This window comes from Varroa destructor, unplaced genomic scaffold (genome assembly GCF_002443255.2).
Source record: "Varroa destructor unplaced genomic scaffold, Vdes_3.0 BEIS01000005.1, whole genome shotgun sequence".
NCBI lineage: Eukaryota > Metazoa > Arthropoda > Arachnida > Mesostigmata > Varroidae > Varroa > Varroa destructor.
Window position 1 is genome coordinate 18,100,311 of NW_019211458.1, and position 19,115 is coordinate 18,119,425.

Below are 19,115 nucleotides of genomic sequence, written 5' to 3' on the forward strand. Positions count from 1 at the left end.
AACGCTTTACTATAGAACTATGTATTTACCGAGATATTAAGGTGATGTTATTCGACGCACTTCTTAAAGTCCAAGTGATTTATATGTCATTATCGCAACATGATTATCAGTCGGGTGTTACTAAAATAATTTTTGTCAAAATTATAGCGAAAGCAACAAAGTAAAGTGTGAGATAAACAAAGATTTCGTGCGTGCGTGCACAACATCTAAGACATCTGATGGCACAGAGGAAGAGTACCGCGTTCATGATTACTTTGTTACGTCCCTTAGGGTAAACAGTTACAATTGGTACTACTGAGATCCTGCAATGAGAGTGTATATGTTGATTTCCTAAAAATGCCCGTGATGCCATTAAACATTTCAAGCCGTTTATCGCGTAGTTTTGTCGCTCTTTAAAATTCGTTGAATATACGGCGAATTAGGAAGTACATTACAATCAATCAACCAGCGAGTACATGTCGTTCAAACTTCGTTGCGATTCTAAAACCGTACGGGTGCCAGGGCTACCTGTTGAATTTTTCACTTTAGAAAAGGGTAGGTCACTAAGTGAACTGCTTTTTCTATCTGGATCCAACAGATTTTTATCAAACAGTTCTTTATATTCATTGTGTAGAATAAAATCCTGTTACGTCTATTATTTTATTCAGTAATTATTTTATGTATATACAGCTCCATGGCTGACCTCATTTTAACTTTGCAATCAAATGCAGACTTTACAGACCATAAATGATCTAAGGTTACGATGTACAGGTATGATCGAATGCTAAACAAAATAAACTCGAAGTCAGAAGTGTTGATGGTGTCAGAGTCAGTTATATTTTACACGAACGGTTTACTTCTGAGGTTTTTAAATAAGGCTTACTGACTTTGACTTGATGACTCCGTCATGTGTTAAAGCTACGTCTGCGCAAAGAGAGAACGGGACACGAAGGAGAAACGGGACTTCGAAGGAAGCAGACATTGGACTACATTTTTGAGACTGGTGTTGATTGATAGATACAAGCCGCTGCTGTTTCTGCTATACACAAGGAAGGACAGCAGTGTTATCATAGAATGATTTTTGCGTTGATTTACCTTGTGCTAGACTCATTGTTAGGCAGAGCGGTAATATTTTTATGCTAATTCAGCTGTGCCATCCTTGTGGCATCGCTGCCGATGCTGCTGTTTTTCCGAAATAAAAATTACATCAGTTGCGCTCATATCTTTATTGTTCTTCATTCCTGCTCCCCTTGAGTCGATTGGCTCGGTAGTATTGGCAAGCTTCTGATACCCCTCAATAATGAGGAAGACATGCTTCAACAGGAACAATGCAGAGTCATCAGACGGTAGCCAGGAAACAGAGGGCCACTTTGTGTCACTGTCCTGAGCACAAATGTCTCAGGGCTATCGAGGAGGGCAAAAGAAAGCAAGCATACCGAATGCACACAGACGGTCGATTGACGCCGGCCTCATCTTTAGTGTATGTCTGTATAAGCAAAGAAAGGCACTTTGACGACACACGGTATCAGTGGCAGTAATTTATATATATATATATATATATACATACATACATATGAATTTGTTAGCAAAAGAAAAATCGGAAAATACTTTCATGTTGATCAATAGCGTGGATTACGATTTATGACACTTAGTACGTACTTCAAAAGTTGGTGCACTGTTTCAACTAATGGCATTACCTTATCACATATCATAATAGAGTAAAAGCTTTTACTCTATTTTAATTTACCATATAAATCAGAGATTCTGGTTTGCAGTATGTTGCGTCCGTCTGATGGTTAATTATTTACAGGATATCAGAGAACAAATTGTCACATTGAGAAGGTCGTCAATAATACATATGGATAGATGGTAGGCATATTATCATCCACGGGTATTACTACTAGAAAAAGATTACCATATGCAGCTTCACATTGATATATTAGTCGACGTGTCTGCCTTGTGAGCATACCAGTGTCCACCGCGTACCTACAAATGGATCATTTCTATTCTAATTGTTATTCATATATGTGCTCGTGCGACTGGAAGCAGTAACACGAACACTCGTAACGACCTGCGTCAGAACTTTAACATAGTTGCGCTGTTACATACAATAAAAATACATAAAATTGCGTTAACAAATGGCAGCTCGACTCTGTGGGTATTCTCATTATAGCATGTGTAGCTCCTTACCGTAGAAAATCCCACGCACCTTGCCGAGGTCAAAGCCCTACTCTAAACAGTTTTCTAGATCACTCCTCGGATTTTCATCTTGAATTTTTTCTTGGATTCTTATTCAAATTTTACGTACGGCGTACATGCGAATCCAGTCGGTTCAACTAGCCCGCCGAGGCTGTCAAACATGCGGGTCAGTTTAAACCAGAGTTATATTATTCTTATCACTATTATTAAAGAACACTACCGCAATATGCCTTTATTTAATATACATTTATATGCAATTACCTTTACATAGGAAGTAATAAGGGCGCATAGTAAACAGGTTAGGTTAAAACTAGCAATTGTTTGTATCTTCAGGTCTGTCTGAATTCACGTGCAATGTTCTACACACAGCCATGTTTCACAGCATGGTCTTTATTCGTCCTGGTTTGTCCAGCGTATGAAGCGTTTTTTGAGTTCTGCGACTTGCGAAGTCTATATGGCACATTCTGACCGACTTTTCGTTGGGAAAAGTGACCGGAAAAGCAAAGGGGCGGTTCGTTGAGTTAATGCTGTATCGTCCATTATATGACGATTGTGTAAGCTTCAGTAGTGACGGCAACAGTCGCCATCCCGCTAGTAATAATATAGACTAGACTGTTGACGGCTTGTTTGCCTGTACTATACTGACTCCATCGTGTATATATTCATGCACTCTGACTGCAGATTTGTCTTTACCCAAAGGGAATAGACAGAGTAGTTTCACGCTTGTCAATACGATTTCCGCCAGGTAGTGCTATCTGTATACATGGGTGCGCAACATGTGCGAGTCGAGTAAAGTGTGTATTTCTTAATAGGCAATACCGTAGTTCTGAGCAATCTTCTGTTTCATTCCTACGTTGCAGTTATTGTTGTTTTTGTCGTCGTCGTCATTTTTCCTTGTCCTCTCGGTTAATGCTCTTCTTCCTTCATTTGTTGCTTTCTACTCCATACAGTGTATCCTCCATCTTAGCCCTGATAATGTCGGAGATCATTGTAACTGGTTGATTACGAAGATTGCGGCTGCTGCTATGATATTGTAGCGTCTTCTTTTGTGCACGTGAGCACGCAAGCGAACCAATATAGCTGTACTGGCATTGCCCGTGTGACCACCACCCAAAAACTCACCTTTGGGCACCCGCTCATTGCTAATGGAGCAAGGTCGTTCGCGGAAATGAACTCCCGTTACCTTATTATACTTCTCGCGTTCACTTTTTTGTCCCACAGCGCGAATTTATCTATCGTGTGAGTGTGTGCGCAGAACAGTTGATGATTCATTATTATCAGCTTCCATTACTTGCCTTGTTGTACAGGCGCTACCACCCTGAAAACTACCGCACGCTATTAAGGGCTTCGCTGCCTCCAGCCCCTATGCCTGTCATTTTGCCCCGTGTTTCTCAACTTGTTTCAACTGTTCCCTTTGCACGACTGTTTATGTGGCTTGCCTCAGTTTCACTGGTATAGCTTCCTAAGAGTGGCAACGGCCACCAAAGAGCACCACCCGTTTTCTCAACGGTGCACTAGGTGACGATACCTGTGCAACTTATCTGCCGTTTCGCTTGCGTTCACCACGTATACCACCACATGATGTCTGTCTTTGCACAGATTTTTGCACTTACCCATTACTAGTAACTAGTTTCTATTATCAGGCGCTTGTACGATCATTGAAGGTTTGTTAAATCACTCCAGACTTCAGGCGCTAGACCTAGGCTTAGGTTCGCTATGTCATATATTTTGACATACTTTGAGCGCTTAATAATGCCTGTTAAGAGCGGAACATCGCGTATTTGATACCGCCAGTACGATGCATACTTGTGACGTTATGAGTATAAAACGGCCATATATGTATATTCGTTACAATTTAGCAAGCTTACTTAATAGGAACATAGGGACGCCGTCATAACACGCAAGAAATGCATGACGAAAGGGTCTTCCTTCTATACGAAAAAATAGCGGAACAGATACGGAAATGCGCTATCAGAATAAAAGGACCATGAATTATATGTATTGGTCATAACACTTAAATGTCGGTTTGCGTAATAGCGAATCAATTGAGATAGAACTGCTTTGAAGGGGAAATGAGCGAAATGGCCATATAACGGTGCATCACATGTTATGTACATACATATCAACCATGTTTATACCAGAGAATGTGAGATTCATTGTGCTCTTTATATGTCTCATTTTGCTCATTACCAAACCGATTAGCGGTTGATGAAGCTGCTAACAAAGTCGCTACTGTCTCATAGTAAAAAGTGCTTGAAGCTATATATTGTTGTTATTATACGCCAGTCTCGCGTTGGTGGCTGTTCCTCATTTCTTGTTAAATAAAACCTCGTTACAGGTAGCAGACAGGTCCTAACAGTATTATTGTCTGAACGACTTTCGGTGCTGTTAGTATTTTTAAGCTAAAGAATCATGTATTCTTTGCAATAAAAAATGAAAGCTGACATCTACACGATGGTAGTCCGGGTTTCTTGATCTAGCCACAGTTTATGATGCGTGAATTCGTATATTCATGCACAAATGTCGAAAAGCAGAGTTAGCTGTGGTCGATCAGTTCCCAGCTTTGTTAGTGACACTTGAAGCTAGCTTTTGTAGCTTATCTTCTCTACTTATCACAAACGCATGGAAAATCTTAAGCTAAATGATAAATGGTTTAAGCTTTCCGACTCATTGAAGAATAACGATAACATTTTATGCAGCACGCCAGGGTAGATTGATGTTGACTGTGGCACTGCTATATTGTTCGGATTCCGCTAAACTAGCAGGCACGAATAAGCATCTGCCACATTCAATATGGGGGATAATGCTCTATTTGGCTACAGATTGAACAACAATGCTGAATTGGTTCGCTTTGGCGGCTCTGCCAAAGGGTGCTCGTTTTCCATTTTTGGTCGTCCACACATTATACCAGCTACCTGTGGCTCCCCCATTAAAAACTTGATTGTCATATTGATTTGTCTTAATAACCGTTTTGTACCTACGTGATTTGCCTCGGTTTTGGTTTTGTATTCACTCTAGTTGTCTTTGTGTGTGTGCCGCTTATTCGCATATCATTTATATAACTATATTTGTCAAAGCTGGTTGATAGTGCGCAAAGTAGATAGACTATGCAAAATGTAGAGTAAGACTCGATATAAAAACGATATTCAACTATACCGAATTATACCACAAATAACCGTTGCTGGAATGTACTTGATCCTTGGTCGCAGGAGCATATATGAATCCCTTGATTCATATATGCTCCTGCGAAACCTCGCTACTATTTTCGAATCGCTTAGTTTTATTTAGTGCTACTTCAAAATCCAACGAGTACAATGAATCGGTAACAATTGTCTTCGTCTGTTGACATTAATTGCAGGTGGTCGAGATCGGCATGGAGGTCCCATAGTGACCTTTCCATCGGGCTCTAAACTCGAGCGTTTTAACCCCGAGGACATAACGAAGGTGCTCGTCTACTTCTCGGGGATACCCAGGTACCTTCCACACTGTCGAGTCCTCTGTTTTTTTGTCAAATATTATTAATTGACACACAGTGTTGTTCTAGATGCTTGTTAGACGTTTATTACTCGTTCGTTTCCATAGTTGGAAAGCAATTATGTAAGTTTCTAACTTTTTACCCAGCATTCGTCTTGGTTAGTTGCTTAAAGTGGTTTCGATCAATAGGTATTTTTTCTCCCATGTTCGCATGATGATGAAGACTCATTTGTCACTTCCAGTGAAGAGTCGCGGGCATGCGGTTTTACCATCATCGTGGATATGCGTGGCCAGCAGACGTGGGCTGGCGTCAAACCTGTTTTGAAAGTTTTACAGGAGGCATTTCCCGCGAAAGTGCACAACGTCTACATTCTTAAACCAGACAACTTCTGGCAGAAGCAAAAAGCATCTCTGGGCAGCTCTAAGTATACCTTTGAGGTAAGGCCTATTTGTTCTGCCAAACAAGGACCCACCCACCTCGTTACTTTCTTATGCCGACCGTTCGTTGTTTCAGGCGGTGGTATTTTCATGGCTTTTTCATAGGGCGAACGTGTATTATCTTTGCATATGGCCATCTATGCGTTTCCTAAAACCACACGGCGCGTTAATTGTCAGCCCGTGAGTTAACATCGAATTATGCTTACCGATATAGGCCATTCTTGATAGAAGGCAATAATTTCTGTAGGGGGGGCTAGTAGATACATACATTCACATACGCAATCTATTCATTATGCTATTTGATAGAACGCGAACTGTGAACGGGACTATAAACCGCAAGAGACGATATTAGAAGAAGATAATCTGTTCATCTCAAGCGGATCTCAGTCGTTACAGACTTTTACTATTTAGCGATTCTCCAGTTGAATGCTTCTTTATTAAGCACAGATGTTTGTTAGTTTGTTGGCCTTGATTTTGAAAAAAAAAAGTGTGAAACATTCATTTTTTGGAGAATAGAATTCGCGCCTAACGAAGTAACCAGAGACTTACATAAAAAAGGAATTAAAAACAATCATAAAGTTTTACTTTTGAGGGCGTGTGCAGTACATACATATCGTTTTTAATGGGCTGTTCCGACACTTAGGTCAATTGCCATTTAGGAAAGCATGAGTTTTTTACTTTTGCTTTAAAAATTACATGTGAAAAAATCACAAGACGTGTCGTCTACATGACTAACAACTGTAGAGCTAGATCTCAAAATACATTTAATGCATTATCCTCTTATCCATTGCCCTCAAATATTTCATTTAAGGCTTATAACGCGAAACAGGTCACGAGACTGGTGCTAAATAATTCCAACTTAATCTATCTTTATGTCAAAGTATTCATGTAAGTGTTTCAAGGTTGATATCACCATAAACGTGGTACTATCTCCATGGAGGCCACGTCTAATAAAGACACTCCGCGAAATCAGTGTTTACGTTACTGAGTAACAGATTTAAACGTGTTGAACTTCGCTCATAACCGTGCTATCATCGTGCATCTGTACCAAAAATATTTGGCAGTAAGGGTCGTTCATAGCCCAGTTAATTGAGTCATCACGATGAAATGAGCCAGTCATAACACTATTGGCTATAATAGCATATTGTTGCGACGCCGTGAGGAGCGCCGTGGTTTGAAATAAACCTATGAGCGCATGAGCTATGAATAAACGGCTATCGGTAGTACAAATTTCAGCGTTGGTACGAAGGCATTGCGGTACAGTGTTACCACACAACGTGCCAAAGAAAAACCCAGCAAAGCGGTGTAAGTACCTAACCAACAACTAACGATCAACAGTGAGTACTTCGAAGCTGGCAATCCGCGATAGAAACGTCTTTGGCGGGCATTTGCGGGGTGACTAAGGTGGACCCAGTTATACGGTGGGCCTCCTCATAGATGATCCTAAGACTGTAATACCTCACAGTTCGGATCGGGGATGATTCAATGTACATCAAATATAGCAAAAAGTTAGAATATAATAAACTTGAAAAAGAAATCCGGTTTCCCGTCAATAACTAGGAGTTTGTAGATAAGACTATGTTAGTGCCACAGGGAACCTATTCAATTTATTCACTGAAAAGTTAGTAGACAATGAAAACAGCTTTTGCCAGGTGTTTCAAGTTCAATTACGTAAAATGTCGCTACACGAAGCTTCATCCTATATTGTGCAACGAAATTGCTTGCAGGGACTATATCGCAACTTTCCGTGTCCCTATGACCAAAAGTATCCTGAAATAACTGGGCGCTTTGAAGGTGCCTATGAAATCAAAGACTGTGCTTAATTGCCAATGTCGAGTACATAACGCGAGTATGAAAGTGACTCTTAAAAAATATATGTACGTACAATACAAAGCGTTCCCCTTTTGCGACGAGGTTATGTGAACACCGTACTCCTGCCAGGTTAGAGGAGATCTCCACTTGGCTATATAAATGGCGAAAGTCCCTCCGTTGCTAATACAGCAACAAGGAATAGATAAAGTCGAATATGTTTCCAGGCCAATTTAATCTGTTTGCATAACTTATCCAATAAATAACGGATGGTTGTATTTCATCGCGATTGGTCTACAGGCTAAGGCACTCAAGGAAGAAACCAGACCAAAGGCGACAAACGCGCTCAGCTGAAGGGTCGACTTGGAGATACGGTTTTGCTCAGTTCTATAGCGACACTGCTACTAACTCACGCTACTGAAACACTAATTGAGGCTAGCTAGTGGCTATTTATTAGGGTATTTGGTTGAACTATATACACCGGTTTACTATAGGGAATTGAGACAGTTGTAGTTATTGTTTGAAGCTAGATAACCCGTGAAAAAGCGACGATAGTACCATAAGTTTCTTTTTGGTTTATACCACCGTTGAGGCTAAAGCTAAAATTGATCTTTTATTTTACAGTATATATTTCAAGGAATCTGGCCACCCGGTTTCTTTAGAGTGTTTCTCTAATTGAGTTATCTTCATGGTGTAACAGAAATTTAATGTTTTGTGCTTCGCTTCGAGTCACTTATGGAAATTAGTTTCTTTGTAAGCCCTTCAGAACTATCTATGGGTAAATAGGCGAAGTTAACAACTCGGTCGTCAATTGTACGAATTAGAAATATTGAATAGCTTGATACCACAGGCTTTACTTTCATCTGGTGGCTTCACCCTGCTTTTGTTCCAGCCTACGTTGCTCTGGGTTGAAGGCTAAAAGTACAAAAATGGTACAAAGCACGATCGCATTCCCAGTGTTCTCAGAATCCGACTCACTCTCAGCTTAATTGTACCGACACTTTGTGTGGGGATTGCAGATGTTATAAAGTTTTACGTGAAAAACAGTCCTATGCTTTAAGCCATTAGCAGGATAAACTAGTTTTTTTGTTTTTTTTTTATTTCATTTCGAGGCTTAATGTTGAAGTTTTCTCTTACCCAAAGTAGAAGAGGCCGGAATATGGCATTCGTCTCGCAGCAGTAACTGTAATAACATTTAAGACCAGCTGAGGAGATGGCCATATAAGGGCCATAGGGAATGACGTACGATTGCTATATAGTGACACTCGAAATACTGAGAATTTAGTCTTCGTCACACAGTGTATAGATGTCATCGTATGGTAGCCAGTCTCGCATGTGATATTTTGGAAGAGTCAAACCTTAACGGCGGCTTAACATACGCTCTCATATAACAAGACATTTATCTTTCGCACCGTGTACTTCACGTATTTTGAACAAAAAGCAAACGATTGTGTCTCTCAAAGGACTTATGAACATGGCATAGATTCTCTCCTAACTTAAGTGTGGTGAAGTTTTTTCCCAACGGAGGCTTAGGTAGCGCCACCCGTGGAAACACATGAAGTATAATACCGCAAGTGGTAAGTTATCTTGCGGGCCTTTGTTCTCTCCATCAACATTGCAGTGTGAGCGAACGCTTTTACGAAACATCATCTCATGCGCATATGGTGTAACGCATTCCACACTCGCTGTATTAAAAAATGCTAGCTTTTCTGATGACTATGAAATTTTTAATTTCATTTTGATTACTTGCTGACTTTTAGAAAATAGGCTGACCTTTTAAAAAAAGACTAGAACTTAACCGTTGCTTTTACCTAAGCAAGTGCCATCTATAGAGTTTTATATCGGCTACGGTATGGAAGCTCGAGGTAAGGATTTGAGCGTGCGGTGTTCGGCTCGAAGCTCGTGTAAGCCTCTTTAATTATGGCATTCGAGCATATATCGCTGATACTACTTAATTACCTTTTGTTGTTCATCTACGTTTGTCTTGTTATGAAATCAAAATTAGAATAATACTAAATTGGGTTGGTTCCCACCTTTAGGTCAACGAAGAGCTGATGTAAAGGTCACTGAAAAAAAAACGCCATTCACGCCAGTAATGTTATGTTGATGTAAGCTCGGTAAAATAATCAAGCTAGGTTTATTATGTTTTTACTAAAACGAATACTTTATTGGGAATACAAATCCTAAACAAACAAGCTTTTTTATGAGTTTATTATTCGCTGGATTATTAAAGATATTAAGAAGTGACCCAACTATAGTAAAATTTCGAAGGCAATTTATCATGCGACATTCGTCTTTTTTTTACCTTTAACAAATACTTACTCGGACAGTCTGGTATACTTATATATTGAAAAAATATCCTAAAAAGCCAGCCGAAAGAAGCCAAAGGTTCGCTAGAGTCTAAAACGTCTGCTAAGCTTTCAAGAAAAAGTCTGAGGTCCCGAAAGAAAATCTCTTCCAGATTTTAGTTTTCTTCCGTTTGAAATATAGGGGGGGATCTTAACGCGATTTAACAGAAAACTATAGAAAACTTCGCTTGATATGTAAAGATTTTTATAACCTTCCAGGCATCTTATCTATACCGAAACACTTTACATGTACGTATTTTCATTTTGCACGATAAGAAATCAGTCATTATACGACTACTTATTTCATAAATTCTCGACCCGAGAATGCGGCTCGAAGACCGCACTGTCTGCTTACAGATCTTAAGGGAGTCTGATTTAATCGATTTAGACATGTTAGCGTATCTGTGGAATAGTTTCTGTTGGCAGCGCACTTTGAAAGTGCATACAGTCCGCGCAAAAATAATCCATATGCAGTTTAAACTTACAACGCCTCACAAAGAAACATCTGTTGTTTTATGCAAGTTTATAGCCGAAAACACCGTACTACAGAAATATGTGCGTAAATTTTCTAACTAACAGCGCGTAAAGGTATACAATTTCTAATTAAATAGCCCAGATACTGCTTTGCGTTCACTATAAAAGTTTATGGAAGCTTTTTCACAACAACGTCTACAAAATAGCGGTAACAAACGACATTCACAGTAACACTGCCATGAGTTGGTAGGCAATAGTCATAATCGTAGGGACGACATTAGGCCCGTGCCTATTATTGAACCTGCTGAGCTGCACTACTTTTTTAAGCTTGTAGAAATAATACTGTCTGGTAAAAAAAACTTCTTTATATATAGTAATAGTATGTCACTAAACAGAATGCGAACAAAGTTTTAATGTTGTCGCTGTCTTGTGTTATTTCGAGCAATTGGTGATCGGCAGATTTTTAATAAAATATCCTTTCCTGCATTTTGTGTACCTCATTGCGACTTTCTTGCAAAGTGATTCAGGCACGCGTCGAGCTTCCTTTATTAGCGCGTGCTTCAACCATTACGCAGAAAGTAAGTGAGGTTCTCAATCTTTTAGTGTTACGTCCGATATCGCTGTTAGGAATTCCACCAGACGACTAGCTAATGGAATAGCTAACAGCTTTTCCAGCACGAAACCAGACTACAACGCGTATTTATGATTAGCGTCCGAATACATTACCTACTGAGCTATCAGGGAGCAAGTAAATGAGTCTAGAATCGATGCAGGGGTCCATCACCGATCCATACCTCAGTAACCTTGGCTGTCCCCTTCATTGCTATTTGCTCGTCGACACTTCCGTATTTAATTTTGCCTTCCGAGTGAGGCAAGCGGAGCTTGTCACGTATCAAAATAGGAGCACTTCCGTCGATTTAGAATGCTTCAAGGGACTGTGCTAGCTTAGACCGATCGGGACATACTAATTTATCGGTTGACAAGTATCTGCACCAGCAAGATACAACAACCGAAAGGCGAGAACGTATTGCGAAAAAAGGGAGGCGCCAGCAGGTGCCTCAAAAGAAATCTATTCCGCTCACCGATTGTCTCGTTGACTGTATCCGCCGGTAATTGATCTAGCTATGTCGACGGGTTTACGGAATTATCGATCGACTTCAACTCGATTTCAGTCGCATAAAGGCTACTTCAGCCTCTCATAATATATTCTAAGAATATGTCGTCAGTCGTCTCTAAAGGCATATACGAATAAAATTTATAGAAGGTGCGATATTTCTTCTTGCTCAGTTGTATGATATTACTCGTCTATCACACTACGCAAGTATGAAGAGTTACCCCGTTACGCCTAGCCATCCGATTAAATGTCAGTCTATATTTCCTCTCCTTCTTCAACCGCTTTATGATTTCTACGTTTGTTGGGGAACATACAATGAAGCTTCCCTGTGATTTAGTCAGCGTTTGTTGCATCGTATCCATAGAACTAAGAAACTGAGCTTGGTCTACCTTTGATTACATCATGAGATATATTCATACCGTTTTGGGGTATTTGATAAAAATTCAATTGCAGATTTGCGGTTCGTTAGCCCACCATATGAGGATGCGATCCCAAGAAGGTACTTCGTTGTCTGTTTCTATTTGCAGATATCTTTTTTCAGCGATCTTATGTTAACCGTGTATCGCTTGCGATTGATCGCGTTTGGGGTAAAAGTTCAAGTGAAAGAAGCCTGTACAGTGCCGATCGTGTACTTTGGTTTTCATATATCTATACATACATGTGGTGTATCTGGGTTAACTTTTATTTTGTCTGCATTGAAGCAAGTGATCGGCTTTCAAGACCCTTTTGCACATCCATAACTTTGTTTGCAACGCGAATGATGCATGAAAGTGTATCGAGAAGTGCTTAGAGAACTGAATAAAATCATGGAACTGTGATGGCTATTGAGTAAACGAACTAGTTTTCCCGTATAGTAAGTATAAATATTACCTCAGTTCGAGTAAGTTCTCGTCTTTCTCCTAATGACACGTCTGTGCAGATCCCTCTAGCGACAAGTTTCATAATTTTTTTTTTTGCTGGTCCATTAACGCTTGTATATATATATATATATAGATGTGATTAGACGATAATATTTGTGCATTCATACGCTGAACATCTGTTCTTTTTACATTATTACGATTATTTTGTTTGTTAATGATATACATATCGTATCAGCGGATATGTTGGTACGTGAGGTATTCTGGATTCATGTATTTGACTGAGCGCTGTGACTGTTTACATATGTCGAAGCCAGCCGCGCACTGCAAGTGCGTCGCTGCTAACAATTGTTTCCCCCGCATGTAAATGTCGCTACTTAACAAAACAGAAAGATATTATAGTCGTTCGGTCGGTACCGTGGTATGGGTAAACTAAGCGGTTTTGATTCTGCATTCAGTTTCGCCTACTTTCATATTCACACAGAAGGAACGGTGCCTTTTTTCTGTTCCGGCTAGCGCGCCAAGAGTCAGCCAACAATAACTGTGCTTTGACCTTTTATCAGAGAAATAGCATATTTATCACGGATTTTCGGTAGGCAGTACGGCGCTCAATGAAGAATAATATTTTTCTCTACTCGTCGAGAAAATGAGGCTTACCGAGCCCATGAAATTATTTCTAACAGCTGACCACGACAACGTTGTTTTTGTCTACTTAGAATCTAAGTGGTTCTGTAAAATTGAGGATCAGTGCTGAAAAAAAGTTCAGTAAGTTAAGTTGTACAGAAAATAAACGTTTTGTCATTTGTATGTTTTCGTCATGCTGCTGTCAGCCATTAATACAAAGCTAATTATTCACTGGCGAGTCTCTCGGTGATTATGACAGATATCTGTTAATGACATGATTATATAGGAAATTTACGACTATAATTTTTAAATGCAAAACCTATTATTTCTTTTTTAGACGACTATGATTTCAGCGGAATTTCTACCGCGAATAATCGATCACTCACAGCTAACTTCGGATCTCGGTGGTACACTCTCTTACGACCATACGCAATGGTGCGAATTACGTATGGCACTTGAGGGATTCCTCTGGAAAATGCAGGATATCCTAACACGTTTGGATGGTTGGAAGCAAGAACTAGTCAAAAAAAATTATACAGGTACTCATAGAAGGATCTCGATGTGAAATAAAACTTTATGCGCATGCTTTTAGACACAACGGCAAGCGAGCTGGCGTGTGATCCGTGTTACAGACACGTGTTAACCAAATTCAATACCTGAACTTTGAAGTTCCAAGCTTCCAGATAGATAATCTTCAGAAAGATTTTTAGATACGGAGAGCGTTAGGAAACCTAAAAGCACTAAACATGCGTGACACCGAGTGCTGTTGCAGCGGTAGATACCCAGATGACACTGAAAAATAGAGCCTACTTAGGTCAAACTACCGAAACCTATTTCATTACAAAACACACAAAGTTAACCGAAGTCTAGTGATTAGAGTTTAAACCCCAACATTGAATATGTGGCAGAAAACAAACATTTAGGTTTTATGTTGTTTTTTTTAGCCATGTATTTCATAATAGCCGGCTAAGTCAAGTAAAGAAGAAATAATAGGTCTCTATGTCGCTTTCATAATCCTATTTCAGATGATGCTGAACGCGCTAAACAGCTGATGGAGGAACACGTTGCGGCGAAAAAAAAGATTCTCCAAGTGCCAGTTGATGAAGTTGGCCACGAAGGCCAACAGGTGATTTGCTCCTTAGGGGACGCGAATCCCGACCTTGCTCAAATGGGCCCCCAGATATCTAGAATGCTTGATACCGTGCGTGTCACACGACAACACGTGCTCCAGATGTGGCACGTTAGAAAGGTGAAACTTTAATTACAGTATTAGAGACACGAGTACGTTGCAATATTGTCTTTTAAAACGGGTGTGCCCAGCGATAGAACACAAGATTGACCTATCGCGTTTCCTCTGTTATAGAATTTCTCTTTGATGCTAAATTACTCCGGTCGAAGAATGTTCTGTAATATACTTAAGCATAACATACAAGCAGCTCAATATATTCTTCAGAAAAAAAAAAATTGTTCATTTGAAGTTATGGTCCCAATCGACTGCAATTAATCTGCCTGTAATAATTAGTTTATTGATAGTATGTATAGTGGTATTTTTGTCTGGGCAAAAGCGGATGAGTCTGACCGATTAGCGCCGGAAGGGCATCGGAGACGCGAGCTTGGACCTTGGTCTTAGATGTTTTTGTCTAATTATTTGACGACGATGCTCTTTCGTGGACACCGACTTATGAGAATTTTTTCCAGATTAATTCGTATTGCTGGCGTACATTTTGATATTTTATGTCTATAGATAATAGTGTATTAACGCAGTGAGCAGTATTCGACGGGTGACGAGGATGAGTTAATTCACGAAGCATTTCGCTACGCTTTCCCAACATCCGTCGTAGGGGAAACGCTAAAGTGTCTGACCCAGCCCGATTTGTCTGGATTACAAGCAGAATTTTCAATAACATGATAGTAATCTAAAATAAACTCTGTATTAGGCTCGTTTATATAAATAGTGTGCCAAATTCATTCTTGAAATATAATCCATGCATTAACGTTGTGATGCTCAACCCTTTACTCTTAGGTTCAGCTTGAACAATGTCTCCAGCTCTCAGTATACCAAAGCGACGCACAAAAAATGCTAGACTGGATAGGTCACAACCGAGATCTCTTTCTCGTCGGCTACATGGATATTGGTCACTCTATTCAGGACGCGAAAGCATTACAGGAAGAGCATCAACATTTTACTGTGTCGTCAATGGTACGTGCTCGAATAAATACGTGTCAGTATACGCTGCACGTGCGCAAACGTCCTGACACAGAACAGGATCGGTCTGATCAGTGAACGCCCCGTAGCTTTTCGCTGTAATTAACGAAAGCTTATACAAAATGCAACATGTGTATAATCATGGGGAAATAATTCGCTAACAAATTGACTGTTACTGCCTTGAACGGCGTTAACTTGGTCCATTTTAGAGATCGTTGCTAGACACACTGGGGCAAATTATTTTTCATCGTGACGCTTCCTTTGCCTAGTCTTTTTCCTTGATGTGACAAAACAAACAGTCTTAGTAAACACTTTTTATAGGTTATATATATATAATCGAAATTATTGATTTGGCAATTAAGTGATTGCATTAATTAACTGTACTAATAATTTACTCGTTTCTGATCTCGCTTTATCATACATGACTTTTGTCGTAACACAGGATGTCTACGTAAACATTCAACGCGTAGTTACGTTGGGTAATCGCCTGATTGAGAGCGGCCATTACGCAGCTGGCGCGGTCCAACAAATAGCTTCAATGCTCGATCGAGCCTGGAAGGAATTTGCTTCTTGGCTTGAGGAACGTACAGCGGTATTGGCGCTTTCAGTTGTTTTTCACCAGAAAGCTCAGGCGTAAGTTCGTGCCCCCATTTAGCATACCATAAAGCACTAGTAATAGTAATCATCATAATAATGAATATCGAATAAAAATAGCAAATAGTGAAGACAGACAAATTCTAACACCGAGATCGCACTGGATTGAAATACAGCCCCCCCCCCCCCCACTAGATTACATAATATGGTGACTATTTTCTTAGATATTAGTAGTATGTGTACTCGCGTTTCTGAACTTTTTTTCGGCCATCACCAGGTACTTGACCAACGTGCCCATATGGCAAGCTGCGAATGAGGTCCAACAGATTTCTCGGGAAGTGACTGAGTTAGAGCGACAGATACAGGAACATCAGGATGTGTTTGACTCGATGTGTCAGAGCTATACCGAGGTGCATTCAGCGTCGAAGAAGCTCCTCTATCAGCTCAACCACCTCGTACAAGTCTGCCATCCACCGGATCGCTCGGGTAAGTTAAACAGGTACACGGGAGTAACTGTATAAGTGTACAGATATGTATTTCTAATTGCGGCAAGGTGAAGACTACATTACTCAGTATCGTTGGTTATATCCCGTAATCACAGCTGACCAGCAGATGTTCATATCCCTGGCTTCAAAATTACAGAATCACAAATACTGCATACCTGTTCCACTCTAGTGAAGTCATTAACTATTTTTTGTTTCATATATTTTCGCTCTGGGCGCGTATGCGTTTGTTTAGAGAATGGCAAAGATGGTAGCAGTGGTCAGGGCAAAGGGAAAGCGGACTACACAGAAGGTGCGAAGCACGTTCTTAGCGTGATTCACGAAATTCTGGCGCAGCATCGCACACTGGAGAGCGCTTGGCACCAGAAAAAGCTCAAGCTCCATCAGCGGCTCGCGCTGCGCTTGTTTCAAGAGGACGTCCGGCAGGTCCTGGACTGGCTTGAAAAACACGGCGAGGTGTTTCTCAGGAAGAACCCAGGCACCGGAAAGAACCTCGCGAAAGCCCGAGCTCTTCAGAAGGCCCATGAACACTTTGAGGATGTGGCGCAGGTACCTACACGAAACTCATTATCCTAAAATATATATATATATATATACATTATCAGGGGATTTAACTAGTTTGTTTGACGGTAGGGTGCGCACAATCGCTATGTTGACTATAAGTAGCGAGAATAATTCGTGAATATTATCATTGCTTCTGTACAAAGTAGTATTAGTAATTCGAACTGTGTGTAAACGTTGTTACAATATACATTTCTCAGTTTAGCAAATGGACGGGATCGCTGCGTACGCAACGGATAACAGAATGAAGGCATACTATTTATATCTATATACTATACTAGACAGATTCGTGTTGAGCGTAAATTATTTACTTTTTGCCGTTACATCTAACTTAATGTATACACAAACAGTTATCGCTACCCTTCGAGAGCTGTTTCATCAAACTGTTTATAAGCGTATCTTGTTTACGTTACATTTAGCCATGGCTTTCCAATTAGAATTTATTGCTGTTTTGCTAAAAACCATGTTAGAATTTATTTTCATCCCACTGTTACACAGATAAACCAATACAACCCGATGGTATTTTTTTGCGCCGAAACATGCGCTATGGGAACATGTACAGCATTTTTACTCAGCTCACCGATCGTTGGCAACAAGTGTCTCCCTTCGTTGACTTTCATGTAGGTATTTTGTGAAAATTTCTTCCCAAAAATCTTATCAAAATGTAGGTCACTTCAACTTTTACAAGTCATCCATATACATGTGCAAAGAAATCTGAACGATAAAAGGAGATTTGTCGCGCAGGCAACATCCTAAATGGAAACGCTTGGTTCGCGCTATCAATTGGTGGCCAATACGTTCACAATTAGACCGTTCAAGTTCTACAACATGCGTGATCTTTTTGCAGCTATCCGACCATAGTAATTCGATCAGCGACATCTATCCTCTTGCAGTTACTTTGCTCCCGGTCATTCAGCTCCGCCATTAAAACGTCCTAATAGTCCAGGTGGCAACGACTTTATTTCATCAGTCTCTTCAAACATCTGTGTTGCATTCAATTCGTAACATAAGCTGTTACTTTTTTCCAGACCTACACGTCTTACAAACGTCCGGTTGCGGTTCTCTAGGAGACCTGTTATATTGCTTCTCTAATCCGCTTGTAGTTTCCATGTTTTTTTGACCTGAGCAATTTCTCACTGAGGGCCAGTGATCGCGTTTGTTTTGCGCAATTATTCTATTATTATACGCCAACAGTGATCTGCTATTCTGGTGGATGATCTCACAAGAATATCCTAGCTATTCTTTCGAGTCAATGCCACATAAATTTTATTTAACCTCCGGCTGTGCATGCGGCTGAAAAAGTCTGATTTTAGACCCAGTGTCGCTCTACAGTCAGTTTTGTTCTGCAATCGGAAGACTGTTGTAATCTTTATAACCTCTTGCCCTTATCCTGTCTACCCATTTTGATAAATTGTACCATTCGAAAGCAAGAGTCATGCAAACAACTTTTCAAAACAAACCATTGACAAATTCTCGACAATTTTCGCGCAAGTCGACCATCTTGCTAAGTTAACATTATAATCTACGAAAAAGAAACTCGACTTTTTAGAGAAAAAAGTATTATTCCGGTCAGACCGTCTCAGGATAAAACTCTAGGCACCCATAACCTACCCAATTGCAACCATTGTACAGACAGGCAGACGGTTATAGAGTTTCAGTCATGTAGATAGACTGGAATGACCTGGTGCACTTTGCCTTGCTCTGTAAAGTAACAGATATTGTATGCACAGAAGGCTTGAGAAAATATTAGTGCAGTTACTCTAACCGTAAGCCCAGGAACGGTCACCCATTAGAATCATCACTCCAGTTACCTAAGTGAGCATAATCCATTAACGCACGGCATGTGTTTCATAACATGGTCACATCAAGCCAAAAAAATAATACTCAGAAATTCTCAACGGTAACTGCGCAAGGTGCCAAATTAGAGTCAACTTT

General features: G+C 40.1%; 1 protein-coding gene across 4 annotated transcripts in view; it reads left to right on the forward strand.

Annotated features, from left to right (window-relative positions):
- Positions 1–19,115, forward strand: part of trio (trio Rho guanine nucleotide exchange factor) — a 121,431-nt gene that overhangs the window by 19,741 nt on the left and 82,575 nt on the right. For all 4 annotated transcript variants that reach the window (XM_022807906.2, XM_022807911.2, XM_022807907.2 and 1 more), the window contains exons 3-10: positions 5,537–5,651; positions 5,895–6,090; positions 13,654–13,855; positions 14,342–14,565; positions 15,340–15,516; positions 15,965–16,155; positions 16,394–16,602; positions 16,855–17,168. In XM_022807906.2, the coding sequence (XP_022663641.1) occupies positions 5,537–5,651; positions 5,895–6,090; positions 13,654–13,855; positions 14,342–14,565; positions 15,340–15,516; positions 15,965–16,155; positions 16,394–16,602; positions 16,855–17,168 (1,628 nt within the window). The remainder of the gene's footprint in view (positions 1–5,536; positions 5,652–5,894; positions 6,091–13,653; positions 13,856–14,341; positions 14,566–15,339; positions 15,517–15,964; positions 16,156–16,393; positions 16,603–16,854; positions 17,169–19,115) is intronic.